The following is a 23,535-nucleotide window of genomic DNA, read 5'->3' on the forward strand; positions in this document are numbered from 1 at the left end:
GTTATCGGATTGCAGGCAATCTCTGCTTCCATCGTCATAAAAGTAGCAAAGTCCTGGAAACTGGGGAACTCTTGACTATTATTCAAGGTTTGTGTAACTTGTCTGTTCCAGCGAGAAGCTGCCAGTGTCAGGCAGTTTTTGAACTAGCTTCTGATTCTCTTTACAGTCATTTAATATCTGAAGGCCTTTAACATGAGGTATAGCATCCTGACAGGCATTCAAAAAATCTGAAGGTCCTACGGTGTCCTTAGGTTGAATTTTTGGCCAGTTTGCAAGCCTTTTTATAAATGCCCTTTGTATGACAAATGGCTGGCCATATCTATGGTTGAGTTTGTTCCACACGTCTTTGTAGGCCTCATCATCATTTCTGTAGAAAGTACCATCCACGGTCTTACGAGCTGGGCCACCCACGTACTTCTTAAGATAATAAAGCTTGTCAGCTGACGAGATGCTTCTTTGATCGATAAGTGACACAAATGAGGCTTTCCACTCAAGGAATTGAATTGGATCACAATTGAATACAAATGGCTCTGGCATTGGAAGTCGATTAAGGGCTATGCTATCTTGGAAGGCTTGAGCCAGAGAAGTCACATCCACATGAGGTGATGATGCTGGGGAATTGGAGGGTTGTTGGATGGTAGTTGGAGTAATGTTGTCAGCAGTTTGGAAGCTAGTTTCCTGTACTACCTCCTGGTTGTACGCCTCCAACCTGGCCCGAGCTGCCCTTACGTCTCTCTCAGGCCTCTGATCCTGTGTAGGGATGTATTTTGGAGTGGGATGAGATTGAAGAAGTTGGATGGAATGAGATTGAAGAAGTGAGATGGGTTTTCTTAGTTGAAATGTTTAATTTTGTTTCTTATTCAATAAAGTGTCCAGCTGGTGGCGGTAATGCACCATTAACATTGGATGCCAACTGCCGTTGAACCCCCATCGAAGAAGAAGAAGAAGAAGAAGAAGAAGAAGAAGAAGCGTTTTTTCAGATATTTGATTCTGGGCAGGCCAGATTACAGACTCACAGAAGACAATTTAGCTGAATACACAATATGGCAATATTCACAGGAGGTTTGCCTTAACAATGCAATTTCACAAGCAATATGCGGGTCAATACTTTATTGAATAGGGACTCGAGTCAAATTCCAATAACGTTACTAGCTCAGCCATTATTAGTAAAATCATTTTTCATGTTAGCAACAGCAACCTGTTCTGACATTTGTTGTTACTAGCTAGCTACGTTAGGCGGTGATGTCATTCTGACAAAATACTACAAGTGTAGCAAGTAAACTACAGATTACATGAAATGTTACAATGAATCCAAAACCTAAACAGTCATTTTATTTTTGTGGCATCTCGCTAGCTATAAATAGCAACAACAAAAACCTTACCAGGCTAAAAAGACATCTTCCCTTTCAAGCCACGCCCTGCTACCGTATTATAATAATCAATACAATGCATGCGTATGTGCACTTATGGAGCCCGCTGTGGTATGTAGGCTCCATACTAAGAGTATGAAAGTAGTCTACATAGAACCCAATGAAATATATGCAAGCATATTATATGTTTCATATTTATTTCGAACGTGGTCAAGTGCTCAGTTAAGATGCCGAGATTCAGTGTATGTGTCCATAACACCTGCTCCAGATATAAGATATCAGCCCATGTTGCTGTAGTACTTCAAGGTGTAGCCTAGCAGATGACTGTCTGATGTGAGAATAAATCATAATATCTCTGTAATTACATGTATTATGCCCCTATGCGATTCATAAAGTTCATATAGGCGTGTTCCCCAGTAGCCAGATGACCCCCATATTTAAAATACACCAATTAGGCTAAACTCAAAATATAAACTGAACAGCTATAGATTACATGCAATGGGCCTATCATCATTTTATACCACCTGTGAAAAATCCAGGTGCCTTTTTCCTTTGTAGCCTACATGTTCATTTTGGCCAAGAGTAGATGAGCAAGTTATTTGTGAGATGATTTCCAACAGAAATAGAGCATGGTTAGTTGCTGAAAGGGATTTAAGTCTCAGTAACAACTTCCACATGCCAGGTTAAAATCCTGCTCAGTTCCCTCAAACTTAATTGAACTGTTTAGGAACAGTAGTATTGAACTAAAGTTATGTATGAAATAGTGCAGACATCACACACAGAAGCCCTAACAGTGTTCTGATAGTATTCATGGGATATTACAAATTACAAAATGACATATTGGTTTCCTTACCCTTTAAACAGTCCATGGACAAGGTATAATAATAATAATAGGCCATTTAGCAGACGCTTTTATCCAAAGCGATTTACAGTCATGTGTGCCTACATTTTTACGCATGGGTGGTCCCGGGGATCGAACCCACTACCCTGGCGTTACAAGCGCCATGCTCTACCAATTGAGCTACAGAGGACCACACAGAGGTATGACAGCAATCCATGCTTTGTTAGCATGTGGAAACCGTGCCAGGGAAACTAAACCAAAGCATGGATTGTTGTCATACCTTGTCCATGGACTGCTTACAGGGTAAGGAAAACAATGTGTGGTTTTCTAATTTGGGTGAACTATCCCTATATAGGACTATCCATATATGAACTATCCATATATTTAGTACATTGATGAGTTAGGCTATGTGAAAAACTTCTCTGCCTCTACCCCTACACATTCTAATTTGCCAATAGTCCTAAAAGTGCGCTGAAAGCAGGCTACGTGCTTTCGAGCGACTTGCCTCCCTCCGCATACCCCTCCCGTTACTACTTTAGAAACTTGCACCCATTCATCTGATTCATTTACATTCCGGACACGGATTTCCACAAAGAACGGGAGAGGATGACAGAACAACAGGCACAGAAAAGAGGTAACGAAATATAGTGGACTGGACTAGAAAAAGTTGATGAACAGAACATCACCGGCTGTTACAGTGTTGCAACACTACAAGAGAGACGCACACATTCTGTGATCTATAGGTATGGTGCACCTCACTCCTCCAGCTTTTACTAGCCTATTGTATTTTAATGCGTTGTCAAATTAACTCAAATTGACTAGTAGATCTACATATTTCAACGAAATTGATTGACCAGGTTAAACACTGAGTTTGTATCAGGATTGAACTGAGATAGTTATTCATGCTCAATGGTAAGTTGTTTTTAAACTTTGGTCAAATGAGGAGAACATGTGAAATGTCCTGTAATTGTAGATAAAAAATAATTGATGTGGTTCTGATGCAGACAGACCACATTCTAAATAACAAAAATATATATTTTTTAATCACATCACTCAGTACGGGGTTCACCACAGAAAGGGTTCAATAGTAGGCTTTCTGACACTCACTTCTGTATGACATTTTATTACCTTTTTATGTCATCATGAGTGGGTTAACTAAATATTTGTAAAAGCATTAACTTGTTAAAATCCAGGACAGTTAAGCCACATCGAGTGATGCAATGGAAATTGACTTAAATGTGGTAACAGGACATTGTTTCAATAAATTGTGAGACATTTCATTCTATTTCCTGGTTATGAAGTCAAGTTCTCATAAACTTGGAACAATCGGGTTTAGATCAAACTCGTCCCAATATGTCTCAACTTTCTCACCATCATAGTTTGAGAAAGTCATTATTGGTTAATATGATGACAACTCTCAAAACATAACATCTATTGTCATGACCCGGATCTTATGGATCATTACCACATTATAAATGTTGAAGTGAAATAGGGCAAGCATGATTCCATTTCAAAGTTCTATTTAGAAAGGTAGGTGATAAACATGTTGGAATCTTGGCTCAAACAAAAAATTATGAACCTTATCTGTTCTGATCAGTAACCCTTCCTTATTACCGGAATACCTGTCTACCTGTGCCTACCCTGGCCTACCTGCGCATCAAACAAACATTGATTGCTATGTAACTTTTTTGCCAAGTCCCAGAGCTTGATGTGTGCCAAGGTGTGTATCATGCCTTCTCACACTGGCAACACTGAGTTTGTCTTGGCCTTGACATTACTATTGTTAAGAGTAAATGGTACAGTATACAGAGATGCTATTGTCATCGCCCTGTTGTTTGTCAGATGGTTTTTATTTAATGTGTTTATTTATTCTTATTGTAATGGGGACATTTAAGATCACTAAAGTTCGTATTTAGTTTCGAGTGATCAACACAATGTTTAGCATTTGGGGATTTGGAATACACATTATTTCAAGTGTTCTGGTTGTGACACTCAGTGTGCGGGTTGATGGTCACAAGACTTGATACTAAATGTTATGGATTGTTCCTCAAATCTGTAGTGATTGACGCCAGACTGGATGTAAAAGGAGAACACACTGATTATTCAGCGTTGTATTGTATTAATGACGTACTGTGAAGACTGTGTGATTCTGTAGCAGCTGACAAAGTCTCTTTTTCAAGGGAGCCCTGGCCAAGAGGTGGTAGGTTTAGTGGAGGTTTCCACCCAGCATCCAGAAATTCACTTCTGTGACTACATTCTTAGACTGTAGATTTGTAGCATAGACATCTTACATTACACAATGGCAAAGCCTCTGGTTTCTTGCAGTAAAATCTGCTCAGATTTCTCTTCACTTTCACTTCTTTCCCGTTGTCGACCTGCTCAGACATGTTCCTGTGATCATATGGTTCTCCTCAATCCAACCTGATTTATAGAGAAGGGCTTTTCCTCAGCACAGAATACCTTCACACTGCATGTAATTAACATTTAGGATCCTATTTCATACTGGCCCCACTCTATAAGTGTTTACTTTTTCTTTCTTTCTTTTAAATACTTATTTAGGCTTATAGACTTCTGGACAAAATACCTATTCAAACCAAATCTGTCAGGTCTGAAGTTTGCTTAACACACCTCAACCCTTGACCAACAGTGGACACTTGTGGACAAAGTACCTATTCAAACAAAATGTGACAGGTCTGAAGTTTGCTTAACACACCTTAGCCCTTGACCAACAGTAGACATCTGATTATCTGATACATATTGATGGCGAAAATCCAAAACAAATATGATAACTGACCAAGTACATTTGGCTTGTTTTTACAATAGGCTAATAGCTATTCATTTTCAAGGAAAGCTCAACAAGGGTTCTAACTTGATGGATTAACAGCTCATCCTTTAAAAAAGACTTGTCAGACTTTCCCAAAATGGATCAATAGATGGTCTAATGTCAATTTGCTTTACAATGTTGTAGAACCCTTTTAAACTTTACATGTGTTTTTATTTTGTTTTTGTTATGTGGGCACTGGGCACCATCCCCTAATTCGATAACATCACCCCAGTGAAGAAAATAAAGGGGGAAGCAGGTTTACATGTATCTGCCTCAGCCTGTTCACTGAATATTCTTCCCTCACCCCCCTCATCCATCTTTTAGCTCTCTTTGTAGAGTAAAATGTCAATATTGTGAAGGCTTAATGTCTTGGTTTCGCAAAAACAGGTTGCCAGTCCCCCAAGCGAATCCCCCGGTCAAGTCTGTACATCTCTGCACAGCAACCCCCTGCTGACGATGAGCCCCCTCCTCCTCCTTCCTCTCCCTCCCTGCTCCCACGGAACGATGAGCCCCCTCCTCCTCCTTCCTCTCCCTCCCTGCTCCCACGGAACGATGAGCCCCCTCCTCCTCCTTCCTCTCCCTCCCTGCTCCCACGGAACGATGAGCCCCCTCCTCCTCCTTCCTCTCCCTCCCTGCTCCCACGGAACGGAGGGTCTTATGGTGGGACTTCACTCTCAGACCTCTCTGTGGTACTCTCACAGAACCCTACAGGGTTGGCCATTGTCAGCTGGCCCCCAACATAGAAGCTCTAATCAGGAAGTTATTGAACATGGATGGCCCTAATTCTCACAGATATTCCCTCTTTATCCCCTCACTCTTTTTTCTCTCTCCTCCTACACTGTGTAGGTTTAGAGTGGTGAGTCAGCCCACTGCAGAGCGGAGCCCCTCTCCTCACATACAGAGCTGCAAGACAAGGTGTTCTCCAGGAGTGTTGTCCCCCCCACCACTCTATCCAGCCCCTAAAGGCTGAGAGGATCAGATAACTACACAACAGGACAGACATGATCCACACTCCTCTGGACAGGATATCCTTTTAGTTTACAGTAAATGAGGAGGGGAGGTGATGATGTCAGAGGACAGCTGTGGCCGAATATGCTGCAGGGGAATGTATAGCTGCAACTGGAGGCACCCCAGTGAGAGGAAACAAAAAGTGAGTACTGTTGTGGACCCAGATTTGTATTGTTGTGTAGAATATACAGTCGTGGTCAAAAGTTTTGAGAATGACACAAGTATTGGTCTTCACAAAGTTCGCTGCTTCAGTGTTATGAAATATTTTTGTCAGATGTTACTATGGTATACTGAAGTATAATTACAAGCATTCCATAAGTGTCAAAGGCTTTTATTGACAATTACATTATGTTTATGCAAAGAGTCAATATTTGCAGTGTTGACCATTCTTTTTCAAGACCTCTGCAATCCGCCCTGGCATGCTGTCAATTAACTTCTGGGCCACATCCTGACTGATGGCAGCCCATTCTTGCATAATCAATGCTTGGAGTTAGTCAGAATTTGTGGGTTTTTGTTTGTCCACCTGCCTCTTGAGGATTGACCACAAGTTCTCAATGGGATTAAGGTCTGGGGAGTTTCCTGGCCATGGACCCAAAATGTCAATGTTTTGTTCCCCGAGCCACTTAGTTATCACTTTTGCCTTATGGCAAGGTGCTCCATCATGCTGAAAAAGGCATTGGTCGTCACCAAACTGTTCTTGGATGGTTGGGAGATATGTTGGTACCATTCTTTATTCATGGCTGTGTTCTTAGGCCAAATTGTGAGTGAGCCCACTCCCTTGGCTGAGAAGCAACCCCACACATGAATGGTCTCAGGATGCTTTACTGTTGGCATGACACAGGACTGATGGTAGCGCTCACCTTGTCTTCTCCGGACAAGGTGTTTTCCGGATGCCCCAAACAATCGGAATGGGGATTCATCATAGAAAATGACTTTACCTCAGGCCTCAGCAGTCCAATCCCTGTACCTTTTGCAGAATATCAGTCTGTCCCTGATGTTTTTCCTGGAGAGAAGAGGCTTCTTTGCTGCACTTCTTGACACCAGGCCATCCTCCAAAAGTCTTCGCCTCACTGTGCGTGCAGATGCACTCACACCTGCCTGCTGCCATTCCTGAGCAAGCTCTGCACTGGTGGTGCCCCGATCCCGCATCTGAATCAACTTTAGGAGACGGTCCTGGCGCTTGCTGGACTTTCTTGGGCGCCCTGATGCCTTCTTCACAACAATTGAACCTCTCTCCTTTAAGTTCTTGATGATCCAATAAATGGTTGATTTAGGTGCAATCTTACTAGCAGCAATATCCTTGCCTGTGAAGCAATGATGATGGCACGTGTTTCCTTGCAGGTAACTATGGTTAACAGAGGAAGAACAATGATTTCAAGCACCACCCTCCTTTTAAAGCTTCCAGTCTGTTATTCTAACTCAATCAGCATGACAGAGTGATCTCCAGCCTTGTCCTCGTCAACACTCTCACCTGTGTTAACGAGATAATCACTGACATGATGGCAGCTAGTCCTTTTGTGGCAGGGCTGAAATGCAGTGGAAATGGATTAAGTTCATTTTCATGGCAAAGAGGGACATTGCAATTAATGGCAATTCTTCTGATCACTCTTCATGACATTCTGGAGGATATGCAAATTGCCATCATACTAACTGTAAGTCGCTCCGGATAAGAGCGTCTGCCAAATGACCAAAATGCAAATGCAAATCAAAACTGAGGCAGCAGACTTTGTGAAAATTAGTATTTGTGTCATTCTCAAAACTTTTGACCACGACTGTAGCTATAGGACATGCATTAAGACAATTACAAATTTTGGTACTAACTTCTCATTCATTACCATCATTATCCTCAAATTTGATTTATATACTGTAATTCCATGTAGTTGTTTTAGTGACTTTTCCTAGGTGAGTCAGAGTTACAATTGGCCTACAAGGAAATGTTGTAATGGCTTTGGTATATATTGCAATTAAAATCATCATCGTCATCATCATTGTCATCCTCATCTTCGTCATCGTCATCATCATCATCCAGCAGCAGCAGTCACTGAGGCATTGAGCTTATACCTGCTCTACAGTTCAATCTAACTTGACAAAATCCTCAAAGTGATTATAACGGATTAACATTCCATTGCACAGCATTCAGTGGACGCATGAGGATTTTCCCCCTTTATAAACTCACTGTGAGTGTATAATACGAAGCCTGTATTCCTAGGCCAGTGAGATGTGGATGAATGCTATTAGAGAGGCATCCATACATTCAGCCTGTTGTGTAAATAAGAGGGGGATAATTGGGAGGAGGAAGATTGTGGAGCATGTGAATGTGTGCTAGGATTAATTGCTGGACTGAACTCACAGGATCCTACAGGCTGGGTAAAAGGTGATCTGGGACAGGACTACAAAGGTTGACAAACCATTAGTGTCTAAGGGGAGGGGGGTTTCTGTTTGGACGCAATTGAGGGTGGGTGGATGGTGGATGCTGGTGTGTTTGATGACTGTATTGGTTCCCCAATAAGTGTGGTGGCTTGGAACAGCAGGCGAAACCAAACATGAAGAGGCGTTGGAGTGACTCAGACAGCCCTGAGGGAGCTAACCCCTGAGCCCCTTAGAATCACCACATGTACAGTGTATATACACACACCCACACACTCACACAAACACACACTTTTTGGGTCGACCAGCCATACAAGAACACTCAGAGAATATGTATTTCTAAACCATAGCTAGGGGTTATATATACAGTGCGTTCTGAAAGTATTCAGACCCCTTGACTTTGTCCCCATTTTGTTACGTTACAGCCTTATTCTAAAACTGATTAAATAGTTTTGTTTCCTCATCAATCTACACACAATACCCTATAACGACAAAACCAAAACAGGTTTTTAGAAATTTTTGCAAATTTATAAATATTTTTTTACTGAAATATCACATTTACATAAGTACTCAGACCCTTTACTCAGTACTTTGTTGAAGCACCTTCGGCAGCGATTACAGCCTCGAGTCCTCTTGGGTATGATGCTACAAGCTTGGCACGCCTGTATTTGGAGAGTTTCTCCCATTCTTCTCTGCAGTTCCTCTCAAGCTCTATCAGGTTGGATGGGGAGCTTCGCTGCACAGCTATTTTCAGGTCTCTCCAGAGATGTTTGATTCGGTTCAAGTCCGGGCTCTGGCTGGGCCACTCAAGGACATTCAGAGACTTGTCCCGAAGCCGCTCCTGCGTTGTCTTGGCTGAGTGCTTAGGGTCGTTGTCCTGTTGGAAGGTGAACCTGTTTTTGTTTTGTCATTATGGGTTATTGTGTAGATTGATGGGGAAATGTTTTTATTTAATCTATTTTAGAATAAGGCTGTAACGTAACAAAATGTGGAAAAAGGGAAGGGGTCTGAATACTTTCCGAATGCAAATTTATTAAAATAAAAAAACTGAAATACTTTATTTACAGTGAGGGAAAAAAGTATTTAGTCAGCCACCAATTGTGCAAGTTCTCCCACTTAAAAAGATGAGAGAGGCCTGTAATTTTCATCATAGGTACACGTCAACTATGACAGACAAAATTTACAAATTATGGTGGAAAATAAGTATTTGGTCAATAACAAAAGTTTCTCAATACTTTGTTATATACCCTTTGTTGGCAATGACACAGGTCAAACGTTTTCTGTAAGTCTTCACAACGTTTTCACACACTGTTGCTGGTATTTTGGCCCATTCCTCCATGCAGATCTCCTCTAGAGCAGTGATGTTTTGGGGCTGTCGCTGGGCAACACGGACTTTCAACTCCCTCCAAAGATTTTCTATGGGGTTGAGATCTGGAGACTGGCTAGGCCACTCCAGGACCTTGAAATGCTTCTTACGAAGCCACTCCTTCGTTGCCCGGACGGTGTGTTTGGGATCATTGTCATGCTGAAAGACCCAGCCACGTTTCATCTTCAATGCCCTTGCTGATGGAAGGAGGTTTTCACTCAAAATCTCACGATACATGGCCCCATTCATTCTTTCCTTTACACGGATCAGTCGTCCTGGTCTCTTTGCAGAAAAACAGCCTCAAAGCATGATGTTTCCACCCCCATGCTTCACAGTAGGTATGGTGTTCTTTGGATGCAACTCAGCATTCTTTCTCCTCCAAACACGACGAGTTGAGTTTTTACCAAAAAGTTCTATTTTGGTTTCATCTGACCATATGACATTCTCCCAATCCTCTTCTGGATCATCCAAATGCACTCTAGCAAACTTCAGACGGGCCTGGACATGTACTGGCTTAAGCAGGGGGACACGTCTGGCACTGCATGATTTGAGTCCCTGGCGGCGTAGTGTGTTACTGATGGTAGGCTTTGTTACTTTGGTCCCAGCTCTCTGCAGGTCATTCACTAGGTCCCCCTGTGTGGTTCTGGGATTTTTGCTCACCGTTCTTCTGATCATTTTGACCCCACGGGGTGAGATCGAGGGAGATTATCAGTGGTCTTGTATGTCTTCCATTTCCTAATAATTGCTCCCACAGTTGATTTCTTCAAACCAAGCTGCTTACCTATTGCAGATTCACTCTTCCCAGCCTGGTGCAGGTCTACAATTTTGTTTCTGGTGTCCTTTGACAGCTCTTTGGTCTTGGCCATAGTGGAGTTTGGAGTGTGACTGTTTGAGGTTGTGGACAGGTGTCTTTTATACTGATAACAAGTTCAAACAGGTGCCATTAATACAGGTAACGAGTGGAGGACAGAGGAGCCTCTTAAAGAAGAAGTTACAGGTCTGTGAGAGCCAGAAATCTTGCTTGTTTGTAGGTGACCAAATACTTATTTTCCACCATAATTTGCAAAGAAATTCATTAAAAAATCCTACAATGTGATTTTCTGGATTTTTTTTTCTCAATTTGTCTGTCATAGTTGACGTGTACCTATGATGAAAATTACAGGCCTCTCTCATCTTTTTAAGTGGGAGAACTTGCACAATTGGTGGCTGACTAAATACTTTTTTTCTCCACTGTACGTAAGTATTAAGACCCTTTGCTATGAGACTCAAAATTTAGCTCAGGTGCATCCTGTTTCCATTGTTCATCCTTGAGATTCTTAACTCTCCTTGCTATAGTGTTCCTGCTGCTGGTTGTCAGTCGTTACCGCTGTGTCCCTGCTCACTCTGTTCTGGATGTACGTCTGTCTGATGGCTTTCAATGACCGCGAGGATCTCAACTGGTGAGCTTGGTCATACACTCTTGTGTTTGCACATACAGCTGCCGACACACACACACACACACACACACACACACGTTGACAGACTCTGTGATCTACCCTCTATTGTCCCCTACCAGGAAGGCCTTTTCCATTCTTAAACTGTGGGTGAACTGGTTCATGGTGCTGATCATTATCTCTGCTGTACTGACCATCTACTGCATCCTATTACTGGTGAGGGAGACAATTCATATCCCTATCAATGTATTTATGTAGTTTACATTCGCTGTGTTGTAATAACTGTTTAATTGCAGGTCTTTGCACTGGTCCAACTTGCCTTGAAAGAGCCTTTGGATTTATACTGTCTACATAAGGTATTAGGAACATTATGTATTCCTGGAATGTTGCCCTCTGCATGTGTTACAAGAAGTACCCAGCTATATTTACAGATCTGCATAAGATGAATGGTAATAGCAATGATGATTAACAATATTAACTAACTTAAGTATGATCTGTATTGACCGCATGTATTGTCTTGTGGTTTGCTCTGCACAGTTGTTCCTGTTTTTAGGTGTGGTCTTCGTCGCCCTGGGCACCACTGGAATAAGCTTACAGTGGAAAAAAGAGTGGCACACTGTTCTTCTGTCACTACAGGTATAGTATTTTTTATTTATTTATTTCACCTTTATTTAACCAGGTAAGCCAGTTGAGAACAGGTTCTCATTTACAACTGCGACCTGGCCAAGATAAAGCAAAGTAGTGCAATAAAAACAACACAGAGTTACATATGGGGTAAAAAACATAAAGTCAGAAATACAACAGAAAATATATATACAGTGTGTGCAAATGTAGCAAGTTATGGAGGTAAGGCAATAAATAGGCTATAGTGCAGAATAATTACAATAGTATTAACACTGGAATGATAGATGTGCAAGAGATTATGTGCAAATAGAGATACTGGGGTGCAAAAGAGCAAAATAAATAACAATATAGGGATGAGGTAGTTGGGTGGGCTAATTTCAGATGGGCTGTGTACAGGTGCAGTGATCGGTAAGGTGCTCTGACAACTGATGCTTAAAGTTATTGAGGGAGATAAGAGTCTCCAGCTTCAGAGATTTTTGCAATTCGTTCCAGTCATTGGCAGCAGAGAACTGGAAGGAATGGCGGCCAAAGGAGGTGTTGGCTTTGGGAATGACCAGTGAGATATACCTGCTGGAGCGCAGACTACGGGTGGGTGCTGCTATGGTGACCAATGAGCTAAGATAAGGCGGGGATTTGCCTAGCAGTGATTTATAGATGGCCTGGAGCCAGTGGGTTTGACGACGAACATGTAGTGAGGACCAGCCAACAAGAGCGTACAGGTCACAGTGGTGGGTAGTGTATGGGGCTTTGGAAACAAAACGGATGGCACTGTGATAGACTACATCCAATTTGCTGAGTAGAGTGTTGGAGGCTATTTTGTAAATGACATCGCCGAAGTCAAGGATCGGTAGGATAGTCAGTTTTACGAGGGCATGTTTGGCAGCATGAGTGAAGGAGGCTTTGTTGCGAAATAGGAAGCCGATTCTAGATTTAACTTTGGATTGGAGATTCTTTATGTGAGTCTGGAAGTTGAGTTTACAGTCTAACCAGACACCTAGGTATTTGTAGTTGTCCACATACTCTAGGTCAGACCCGTCGAGAGTGGTGATTCTAGTCGGGTGGGCGGGTGCCAGCAGCGTTCGATTGAAAAGCATGCATTTAGTTTTACTAGCGTTTAAGAGCAGTTGGAGGCTACTGAAGGATTGTTGTATGGCATTGAAGCTCGTTTGGAGGTTTGTTAACACAGTGTCCAATGAAGGGCCAGATGTATACAAAATGGTGTCGTCTGCGTAGAGGTGGATCTGAGAGTCACCAGCAGCAAGAGCGACATCATTGATATACACGGAGAAAAGTGTCGGCCCAAGAATTGAACCCTGTGGCATCCCCATAGAGACTGCCATAGGTCCAGACAACAGGCCCTCCGATTTGACACACTGAACTCTATCTGAGAAGTAGTTGGTGAACCAGGCGAGGCAGTCATTTGAGAAACCAAGGCTATTTAGTCTGCCAATAAGAATGCGGTGGTTGACAGAGTCGAAAGCCTTGGCCAGGTCGATGAAGACGGCTGCACAGTACTGTCTATTATCAATCGCGGTTATAATATCGTTTAGGACCTTGAGCGTGGCTGAAGTGCACCCGTGACCAGCTCGGAAACCGGATTGCATAGCGGAGAAGGTACGGTGGTATTCGAAATGGTCGATGATCTGTTTGTTAACTTGGCTTTCGAATACTTTCGAAAGGCAGGGCAGGATGGATATAGGTCTGTAGCAGTTTGGATCTAGAGTGTCACCCCCTTTGAAGAGGGGGATGACCGCGGCAGCTTTCCAATCTCTGGGGATCTCAGACGTTATGAAAGAGAGGTTGAACAGACTAGTAATAGGGGTTGCGACAATTTCGGCGGCTAGTTTTAGAAAGAAAGGGTCCAGATTGTCTAGCCCAGCTGATTTGTAGGGGTCCAGATTTTGCAGCGCTTTCAAAACATCAGCTGTCTGAATTTGTGTGAAGGAGAAGCGGGGGGGGCATGGGCAAGTTGCAGCAGAGGGTGCAGAGTTGGTGGCCGGGTTAGTGGTAGCCAGATGGAAAGCATGGCCAGCTGTAGCAAAATGCTTGTTGAAATTCTCGATTATTGTAGATTTATCGGTGGTGATAGTGTTTCCTAGCCTCAGTGCAGTGGGCAGCTGGGAGGAAGTGCTCTTATTCTCCATGGACTTTACAGTGTCCCAAAACTTTTTGGAGTTAGTGCTACAGGATGCAAATTTCTGTTTGAAAAAGTAGGGCCAAAGTATTGCACCATGGAACCGTCTTTTAGGTGTGTGTGTGTATCTGTGTGTGTGTGTGTGTGTGTGTGTGTGTGTGTGTGTGTGTGTGTGTGTGTGTGTGTGTGTGTGTGTGTGCGTGCGCGGCGCGGCGCGGCGCGTTGGTGAGAATGTTAGAGCTATAGTGAGATGTGTAGCAGGTTTGTGTGTTTTGGGTCAGAGCTTTAGCATGTGACATTGATCTCCCTCAGGCCACGGCTCCATTCCTACAGATGGGAGGGGTTGGAGCCCTGACCCTGGTAAGCTGCCTAGTGTTCCAGGGCTTCCATAGGACCCGCAGAATAGGTTGGTGCGGATACTGAACACTTCCAATACAAATACACAAACACTCACCATGACATCAATAAAATGAGACATATTGTAGCCTACACACCCATATACAGGTGTATTACTTCAATATTGACAGAATAGAATTGAGTTCTGTGAAAACTGGGCGGTACTTAAGATCGTCTGCTAATTGACTAAAACGTAAATGTAATGTAAAATGAATGATTATACACACCAGCTGTATGAACTAATTCACTTGACTAAATGCAGCATCTTCTTTCCTTGCCTTTCTGTATTCACAACAGTAGTTAAAGTATGACTGTTTCATTTGTTAACCTGTGTCTATGTGTGCCCCCAGCCTCTAAGATCATCATCATGGTAGTGTTTGCTGGCGTGTCAGTGGCAATCTTCTTCAGCCCCCTCCTCATCCAATCCCCTTGTCTGGTAGAGAAGAAACAGCTGCCCCCTAAACCTGCCCTCATTGGTCATCGCGGAGCACCAATGGTGAGGAAGTGCATCCTGCTCAGTCTATTTCTCATACCCTACATTGGTTCTATGGCCTCAATATTAAAAGTCTAAGCTGGAAAACACTAAGTACCTAAAGGTGATTGGCTACCTTAGTCATACAGTGGATAAGGCTTAATTACATAGCTATAAGACCATCATCCAAAAATGGCTTATGTGTTACCCTTTTACTGTTGACATAAATTTCATAATCATCCTTATGATTCAGTAGGCAAATTGACAAATCATCATATAGTGTATATACAGTATAACCAAATGACTTTAGGATTAGTGTTAGTTTACATTGCACTGAGCACATATCCCTATTTCCATCACTTTCCATTCCACTTTCCACTTTCCATTGAACCAGAGGGCTTAAATTCAATGTTCCCTCTAAACTGCGTGCAGAAGAAATATGAGCACGCACAGAGAAGCACGAGATTGAACTTCAGTCAACTTTCTACAGTTTTCCTTTTAGTTAACACTATCAACGTTTCGCTCTACTGTGGGAATTGTGATCGAATCAACCCAACATTAGCCACATTCAATTGTAATATACCGAAACAAAACGAACTATGCAAGATTTAGTATGCAAAACTAACTGTGCAAGAGATTTTCTTGTAGACAGACCACATTGGATTAGGATTCTGTTTCATTGACAGGCTTGACTCAGGCCCGTACACAGACCGGTGCGCCATAACCAATCAAAGCTGCAGTAGGCCTATATGCAATAACCATTGCCATATATGGATCTGTGCCATTCAGTTTGAACTGGACTGTTGTTTACAAGCTGACTAGACCGGACGCCCATGTTGATTTTGTCCACCCACACCAGACACGCAGGACACGCAGGTTGAAATATCAAGACGAACTCTGAACCAACTATATTAATTTGGGGACAGGTTGAAAAGCATTAAACATTTATGGCAATTTAGCTAGCTAGCTTGCTGTTGCTAGCTAATTTGTCCTGGGATATAAACATTGGGTTGTTATTTTACCTGAAATGCACAAGGTCCTCTACTCCGTCAATTAATCCACAGATAAAAGGGTAAACCGAGTTTGTTTCTAGTAATCTCTCCTCCTTCAGGCTTCTTCTTCTTCGATCAGGTTTAACGGCGGTTGGCATCCAATATGTATATATACAGTTGAAGTCGGAAGTTTACATACACCTTAGCCAAATACATTTAAACTCAGTTTTTCACAATTCCTGACATTTAATCCTAGTAAAAACTCCCTGTTTTAGGTCAGTTAGGATCACCACTTTATTTTAAGAATGTGAAATGTCAGAATAATAGTAGAGAGAATGATTTATTTCAGCTTTTATTTCTTTCATCACATTCCCAGTGGGTCAGAAGTTTACATACACTCATTCGTATTTGGTAGCATTGCCTTTAAATTGTTTAACGTGGGTCAAACGTTTCGGGTAGCCTTCCACAAGCTTCCCACAATAAGTTGGGTGAATTTTGGCCTATTCCTCCTGACAGAGCTGGTGTGACTGAGTCAGGTTTGTAGGCATCCTTGCTCGCACACGCCTTTTCAGTTCTGCCCACACATTTTCTATAGGATTGAGGTCAGGGCTTTGTGATGGCCACTCCAATACCTTTACTTTGTTGTCCTTAAGCAATTTTGCCACAACTTTGGAAGTATGCTTGGGGTCATTGTCCATTTGGAAGACCCATTTGCGTCCAAGCTTTAACTTCCTGACTGATGTCTTGAGATGTTGCTTTAATGTGTCCACATAATTTTCCTTCCTCATGATGCCATCTATTTTGTGAAGTGCACCAGTCCCTCCTGCAGCAAAGCACCCCCACAGCATGATGCTGCCACCCCCGTGCTTCACAGTTGGGATGGTGTTCTTCGGCTTGCAAGCCTACCTCTTTTTCCTCCAAACATAAAGATGGTCATTATGGCCAAACAGTTCTATTTTTATTTCATCAGACGAGAGGACATTTCTCCAAAAAGTACGATCTTTGTCCCCATGTGCAGTTGCAAACCGTAGTCTGGCTTTTTTATGGCGGTTTTGGAGCAGTGGCTTCTTCCTTGCTGAGCGGCCTTTCAGGTTATGTCGATATAGGACTTGTTTTACTGTGGATATAGATACTTTTGTACCTGTTTCCTCCAGCATCTTCACAAGGTCCTTTGCTGTTGTTCTGGCATTTATTTGCACTTTTCGCACCAAAGTACGTTCATCTCTAGGAGACAGAACGCGTCTCCTTCCTGAGCGGTATGACGGCTGCATGGTCCCATGGTGTTTATACTTGCGTACTATTGTTTGTACAGATGAATGTGGTACCTTCAGGCGTTTGGAAATTGCTCTCAATGATGAACCAGACTTGTGGAGGTCTACACATTTTTTTCTGAGGTCTTGGCTGATTTATTTTGATTTTCCCATGATGTCAAGCAAAGAGGCACTGAGTTTGAAGGTAGGCCTTGAAATACATCCATAGGTACACCTCCAGTTGACTCAAATGATGTCAATTAGCCTATCAGAAGCTTCTAAAGCATGACATAATTTTTGGGAATTTTCCAAGCTGTTTAAAGGCACAGTCAACTTAGTGTATGTAAACTTCCGACCCACTGGAATTGTGATACAGTGAATTACAAGTGAAATAATCTTTCTGTAAACAATTGTTGGAAAAATTACTTGTGTCATGCACAAAGTATATGTCCAAACCGACTTGCCAAAACTATAGTTTGTTAAAAATAAATTTGTGGAGTGGTTGGAAAACAAGTTTTAATGACTCCAACCTAAGTGTATGTAAACTTCCGACTTCAACTGTACATACACATACATATACACATACATACATATACATACATATCCTTTTTTAAATATATTTCCCTTTATTACTTTCCAACCCCATCACCCCTTCCCTAATTGGAGTAAACTAGTGGACAACAACGCTTAGGCCTCTTACTTCCAGCTTATACAAACTATATACATTTTATGGACACAGTCAATTTTACAATAATTCTATTTTGTTTGTTTTTACTCCAGAACTTCCTCTACCCTCAACCTCGCCGATCATTTCCATCCAATATGTTGCATTACCGCCACCTACTAGACTGGAGTACAACTCCTTTATATTATGCTTAAAAAATAAAAAATAAAAATAAAAAATAAAGAAATACCCTACCATCTAACACTACACTCACAAATTCAAAAAAAAAATCATAAAATAAAATTAACACCACCCTACTCCACTATTTAAATATATTTATTCCTACTTATTACTACCTCATGCCCTCAACCTGAAAGGATGGGACATCCCTGCAGTACAATTGATAACTATTGTTATAAATGCTAAAAATCCAATCTTACTGAAACATATATCCCTTGTTGGCCTATCCCTCTGTACTGGTACATACAGTGGGGAAAAAAAGTATTTAGTCAGCCACCAATTGTGCAAGTTCTCCCACTTAAAAATATGAGAGAGGCCTGTAATTTTCATCATAGGTACACGTCAACTATGACAGACAAATTGAGAAAAAAAAATCCAGAAAATCCCATTGTAGGATTTTTAATGAATTTATTTGCAAATTATGGTGGAAAATAAGTATTTGGTCATCTACAAACAAGCAAGATTTCTGGCTCTCACAGACCTGTAACTTCTTCTTTAAGAGGCTCCTCTGTCCTCCACTCGTTACCTGTATTAATGGCACCTGTTTGAACTTGTTATCAGTATAAAAGACACCTGTCCACAACCTCAAACAGTCACACTCCAAACTCCACAATGGCCAAGACCAAAGAGCTGTCAAAGGACACCAAAAACAAAATTGTAGACCTGCACCAGGCTGGGAAGACTGAATCTGCAATAGGTAAGCAGCTTGGTTTGAAGAAATCAACTGTGGGAGCAATTATTAGGAAATGGAAGACATACAAGACCACTGATAATCTCCCTCGATCTGGGGCTCCACGCAAGATTTCACCCCGTGGGGTCAAAATGATCACAAGAACGGTGAGCAAAAATCCCAGAACCACACGGGGGGACCTAGTGAATGACCTGCAGAGAGCTGGGACCAAAGTAACAAAGCCTACCATCAGTAACACACTACGCCGCCAGGGACTCAAATCCTGCAGTGCGAGACGTGTCCCCCTGCTTAAGCCAGTACATGTCCGGGCCCGTCTGAAGTGCATTTGGATGATCCAGAAGAGGATTGGGAGAATGTCATATGGTCAGATGAAACCAAAATATAACTTTTTGGTAAAAACTCAACTCGTCATGTTTGGAGGACAAAGAATGCTGAGTTGCATCCAAAGAACACCATACCTACTGTGAAGCATGGGGTTGGAAACATCATGCTTTGGGGCTGTTTTTCTGCAAAGGGACCAGGACGACTGATCCGTGTAAAGGAAAGAATGAATGGGGCCATGTATCGTGAGATTTTGAGTGAAACCCTCCTTCCATCAGCAAGGGCATTGAAGATGAAACGTGGCTGGGTCTTTCAGCATGACAATGATCCCAAACACACCGCCCGGGCAACGAAGGAGTGGCTTCGTAAGAAGCATTTCAAGGTCCTGGAGTGGCCTAGCCAGTCTCCAGATCTCAACCCCATAGAAAATCTTTGGAGGGAGTTGAAAGTCTGTGTTGCCCAGCGACAGCCCCAAAACATCACTGCTCTAGAGGAGATCTGCATGGAGGAATGGGCCAAAATACCAGCAACAGTCTGTGAAAACCTTGTGAAGACTTACAGAAAACGTTTGACCTGTGTCATTGCCAACAAAGGGTATATAACAAAGTATTGAGAAACTTTTATTATTGACCAAATACTTATTTTCCACCATCATATGCCAATAAATTCATTAAAAATCCTACAATGTGATTTTCTGGAATTTTTTTTCTCATTTTGTCTGTCATAGTTGACGTGTACCTATGATGAAAATTACAGGCCTCTCTCATCTTTTTAAGTGGGAGAACTTGCACAATTTGTCACGGTTCAGACAGACGACCAGAGGACCACAATTGCGTCACACCAGAAAGTTTATTAAAACTTAAGGGAAAAGGGAAGTAGGGAGTGAGTGAAGGCTCCAGGGGTTACTGGGAATAACAGGGATTCCGTCCAATGTGCTGGGTCTGTGCCCCCCCCAGTGGCAGCGATGCGTCCTATGACGCCGGTGGTGGGTGGTCCAGAAGTCCTGGGGGGGGGGGAAACACAGACACAACGGGGCGGATGAAACAAGGCAGAAGTACAGTTCAAGGGAAATCCAAATACGTTGTAGCAAGGCAGAAGGCTGGTCAGAGTTACCGGGATCGAAGAGTAGTCAGGAGTCGTTATGGCAGAAAGCAGGTCTGGTTTTCCTGGGGCAGAAGAGTATCCAAGAATCAGGCAGGTCCGGGGTCACAAAACAAGGGTGAGCCAGAAGCGCGAGCAAACAGGTTCCGGGTGTGAGCTTTGCAGACGATCTGACAAAGGAGAGCTGAAAGACAGGGCTTTAAATACTGGGAGAGGTTAGTGGGTAATGCAGCGCAGCTGGCAGAGTAATTAGAGCAGAGCAGAGCAGGGACAGGTGGAGCTAGTTAGGCTGAGTAGAGAGAGTGGTGAGCAGAGTGGAAGATAGTGGAAACAAATTAAGGTGGTAACCCGGTGGAGTGAGAGGGCTCATGACAGAACCCCCCCCCCAAGGGACGGCCCCAGAAGTCCCAAGAGCAACACCACGCCGGGCGGGAGGAGGGGAGCCGGAGGAGGGCTAGAACTCCTCCGAACGGTCCGAGTGAACGTCCTCATCCTCGGAGGAAGCCGGAGGGCCGTGGTCGGGAGATGGGACAGGTCCCGAGACAGGATCAGGCACAGGACAGGAAGCCGAGCGGGCAGGACGGTTAGGGACCCCTCTGGGGCGGCCCCTACGGATTGCAGGTTGATCAGGATGCCGTTGGTGGAAGGCGGTGATGAGAGTCCTATCCACAATCCGACTAGCTGGCACCCAGGTCCTTTCCTCAGGTCCATAGCCCTCCCAGTCAATGAGGTACTGGAGACCCCTACCCCTCCGTCTGGACCGAAGCAGGCGGCGGACGGTGTAAACCAGACCACCATCGACGAGCTGTGGAGGAGGAGGACAAGGCGCAGCAGGGACCAGCGGACTCTCATGAATGGGCTTAATCTTAGACACATGGAAAGTGGGGTGCACCCTCATGGAATTAGGCAGTTGGAGCCGGACAGCAGTTGGGCTAATCACTCTTATGATAGGGAATGGGCCAATGAACCGAGGTGCCAGCTTTTGCGACTCCACCCTGAGTGGCAGGTTCTTCGATGACAACCACACCCTTTGACCAACATGGTAGGTGGGAGCAGGAATTCTCCGACGGTTGGCCCCGGTAGTGTAGCTGGCAACGGATCTGAGGAGTGTGGCTCGGGCTTGTGACCAGGTGCGGCGACATCGACGGGCAAAAGCAAGTGCAGATGGGCAAGTAACCTCCCCTTCCTGGCTGGCAAATAGAGGAGGCTGGTATCCATAAACACATTGGAAAGGGGACATACCGATGGCAGAGCAGGTCAGAGAATTGTGTGCGTACTCCACCCATGTCAATTGCTGCGACCAGGAGTGGGGGTTGCGTGAAGTCATGCATCGCAGTGCCTTCTCGAGCTCCTGATTTGCCCGCTCTGACTGCCCATTGGATTGGGGATGGAATCCGGAAGTCAGACTGACTGTGGCTCCCAGCAGGTGACAGAACTCCTTCCAAAAAGCGGAGGAGAATTGTGGACCACGGTCAGAAACTACATCCTTTGGCAGTCCGTGGATCCGGAAGACGTGTTCCAGGACCACCTGGGCGGTCTCCTTGGCGGTTGGGAGCTTGGGGAGGGGAATGAAGTGTGCCATCTTGCTGAATCGGTCAACTATGGTGAGAATGACGGTCATGCCACTTGAAGGGGGCAGCCCCGTGACAAAGTCAAGGGCGATGTGAGACCAGGGACGTCTGGGCACAGGCAGGGGCTGCAGCAATCCGGCTGGGGGCTGGCAGGACGACTTGTGTTGGTTGCAGATGGGGCAGGCTTGGACGGATTCCCGTACATCCTTTCTCAGAGAGGGCCACCAGAACCTCTGGGCGAGCAGGTTGTAAGTGCGGGTGGAGCCAGGGTGACAAGCTAGGCGGGAGTCATGTCCCCACTGAACGACCTGGGACCTCAGGTTTTCGGGGACAAAAAGGCGGTCAGCTGGGCAAGTGCTGGGACCTGGCTGGTTACGGAGAGCTTCCAGCACCTGTTCCTCAACAGCCCAGGTCAGAGCTGCTACGATGCAGGGACTTGGCAGAATCGACACAGGATCCTTGGAGGGGGTGTCATCCTTCTGGAATTGACGGGAGAGGGCGTCTGGCTTGGTGTTGCGTGATCCAGGCCGGTATGACAGAGTGAAATTAAACCTGGTGAAGAACAGGGCCCAGCGGGACTGCCTGGAGTTCAACCGTTTGGCCGTGCGGATGTACTCCAAGTTCTTATGATCGGTCCAAACGAGAAATGGAATGGTGGACCCCTCCAGCCAGTGACGCCACTCCTCCAAGGCAAGCTTCACAGCCAGCAGCTCTCGGTTCCCTATGTCGTAATTGCACTCAGAGGGGGACAACCGACGTGAGAAAAAGGCACAGGGATGGAGCTTCCTATCCTCCGCAGCCCACTGAGAAATCACAGCACCAACTCCCACATCCGAGGCGTCCACCTCCACAATGAATTGCCGGTCCACATCAGGCATCTGGAGGATGGGAGCGGAGGTGAACCTTACCTTGAGGGTACTGAAGGCTTTGTCGGCTGCTGGGGTCCAGGTGAAGGGTTGCTTGATGCTGGTTAGAGCAGTGAGAGGGGCAGCAACGGTACTGTAGTTCCGAATAAACTTTCTATAGAAGTTAGCAAACCCCAGAAACTGTTGCAGCTTCTTTCTGTTCTCCGGAACTGGCCATGAAGTGACTGCTGATACTTTGGCAGGATCCATTTGGATACTTCCCTCTGCCACTATGTACCCCAGGAAGGCCACTGTCTTGACGTGAAACTCACATTTCTCTGCCTTGGCGTAGAGGGAATTCTCCAGAAGACGATGAAGGACTTGCTGGACATGGCGGGTGTGTTCAGACAGGTTTCTGGAGTAGATTAAGATGTCATCCAGGTAAACGAAGACAAACTTGTTTAACATGTCCCGCAGTACATCATTCACTAGAGCCTGGAACACAGCAGGAGCATTGGTGAGGCCAAAAGGCATAACCAGATACTCGTAGTGGCCTGTTGGTGTATTGAATGCGGTTTTCCATTCATCTCCCTCCCGGATCCGCACTAGGTGGTAAGCGTTTCTGAGATCCAACTTGGTAAAAACAGTGGCTCCCTGGAGCAACTCAAAAGCAGAGGTGAGCAGAGGCAGAGGGTAACGGTTCTTCACTGTGATGTCGTTGAGTCCCCTGTAGTCGATGCAGGGGCGAAGAGATCCGTCCCTCTTCCCCACAAAGAAGAAGCCAGCACCAGCAGGAGATGAAGATGAACGGATTAATCCTGCGGACAGAGAGTCATTGATGTAGTCCTCCATGGACTTTCTTTCAGGAGCAGACAACGAATAAAGACGGCCCTTTGGAGGGGCTGTTCCAGGGAGGAGGTCGATGGCACAGTCGTACGGTCGGTGAGGGGGCAGAGATGTGGCTCTTGCTTTGTTAAACACTTCTCTGAGACCATGGTAGCATTCTGGGACATTGGAGAGGTCAG

At 44.3% G+C, this 23,535-nt stretch overlaps 1 protein-coding gene across 1 annotated transcript in view; it reads left to right on the forward strand.

Annotated features, from left to right (window-relative positions):
* Nucleotides 1–6,033: 6,033 nt before the first annotated feature.
* Nucleotides 6,034–23,535, forward strand: part of LOC311107534 (glycerophosphoinositol inositolphosphodiesterase GDPD2-like) — a 28,268-nt gene continuing 10,766 nt past the window's right edge. The window contains exons 1-7 of the mRNA XM_084150042.1: nucleotides 6,034–6,185; nucleotides 11,112–11,215; nucleotides 11,332–11,425; nucleotides 11,506–11,565; nucleotides 11,747–11,845; nucleotides 14,280–14,373; nucleotides 14,714–14,859. Of these exons, the coding sequence (XP_084006168.1) occupies nucleotides 6,099–6,185; nucleotides 11,112–11,215; nucleotides 11,332–11,425; nucleotides 11,506–11,565; nucleotides 11,747–11,845; nucleotides 14,280–14,373; nucleotides 14,714–14,859 (684 nt within the window). The 5' untranslated portion in view covers nucleotides 6,034–6,098. The remainder of the gene's footprint in view (nucleotides 6,186–11,111; nucleotides 11,216–11,331; nucleotides 11,426–11,505; nucleotides 11,566–11,746; nucleotides 11,846–14,279; nucleotides 14,374–14,713; nucleotides 14,860–23,535) is intronic.

Source organism: Coregonus lavaretus, assembly GCF_964263955.1.
Source record: "Coregonus lavaretus genome assembly, chromosome: 32".
Lineage (NCBI taxonomy): Eukaryota > Metazoa > Chordata > Actinopteri > Salmoniformes > Salmonidae > Coregonus > Coregonus lavaretus.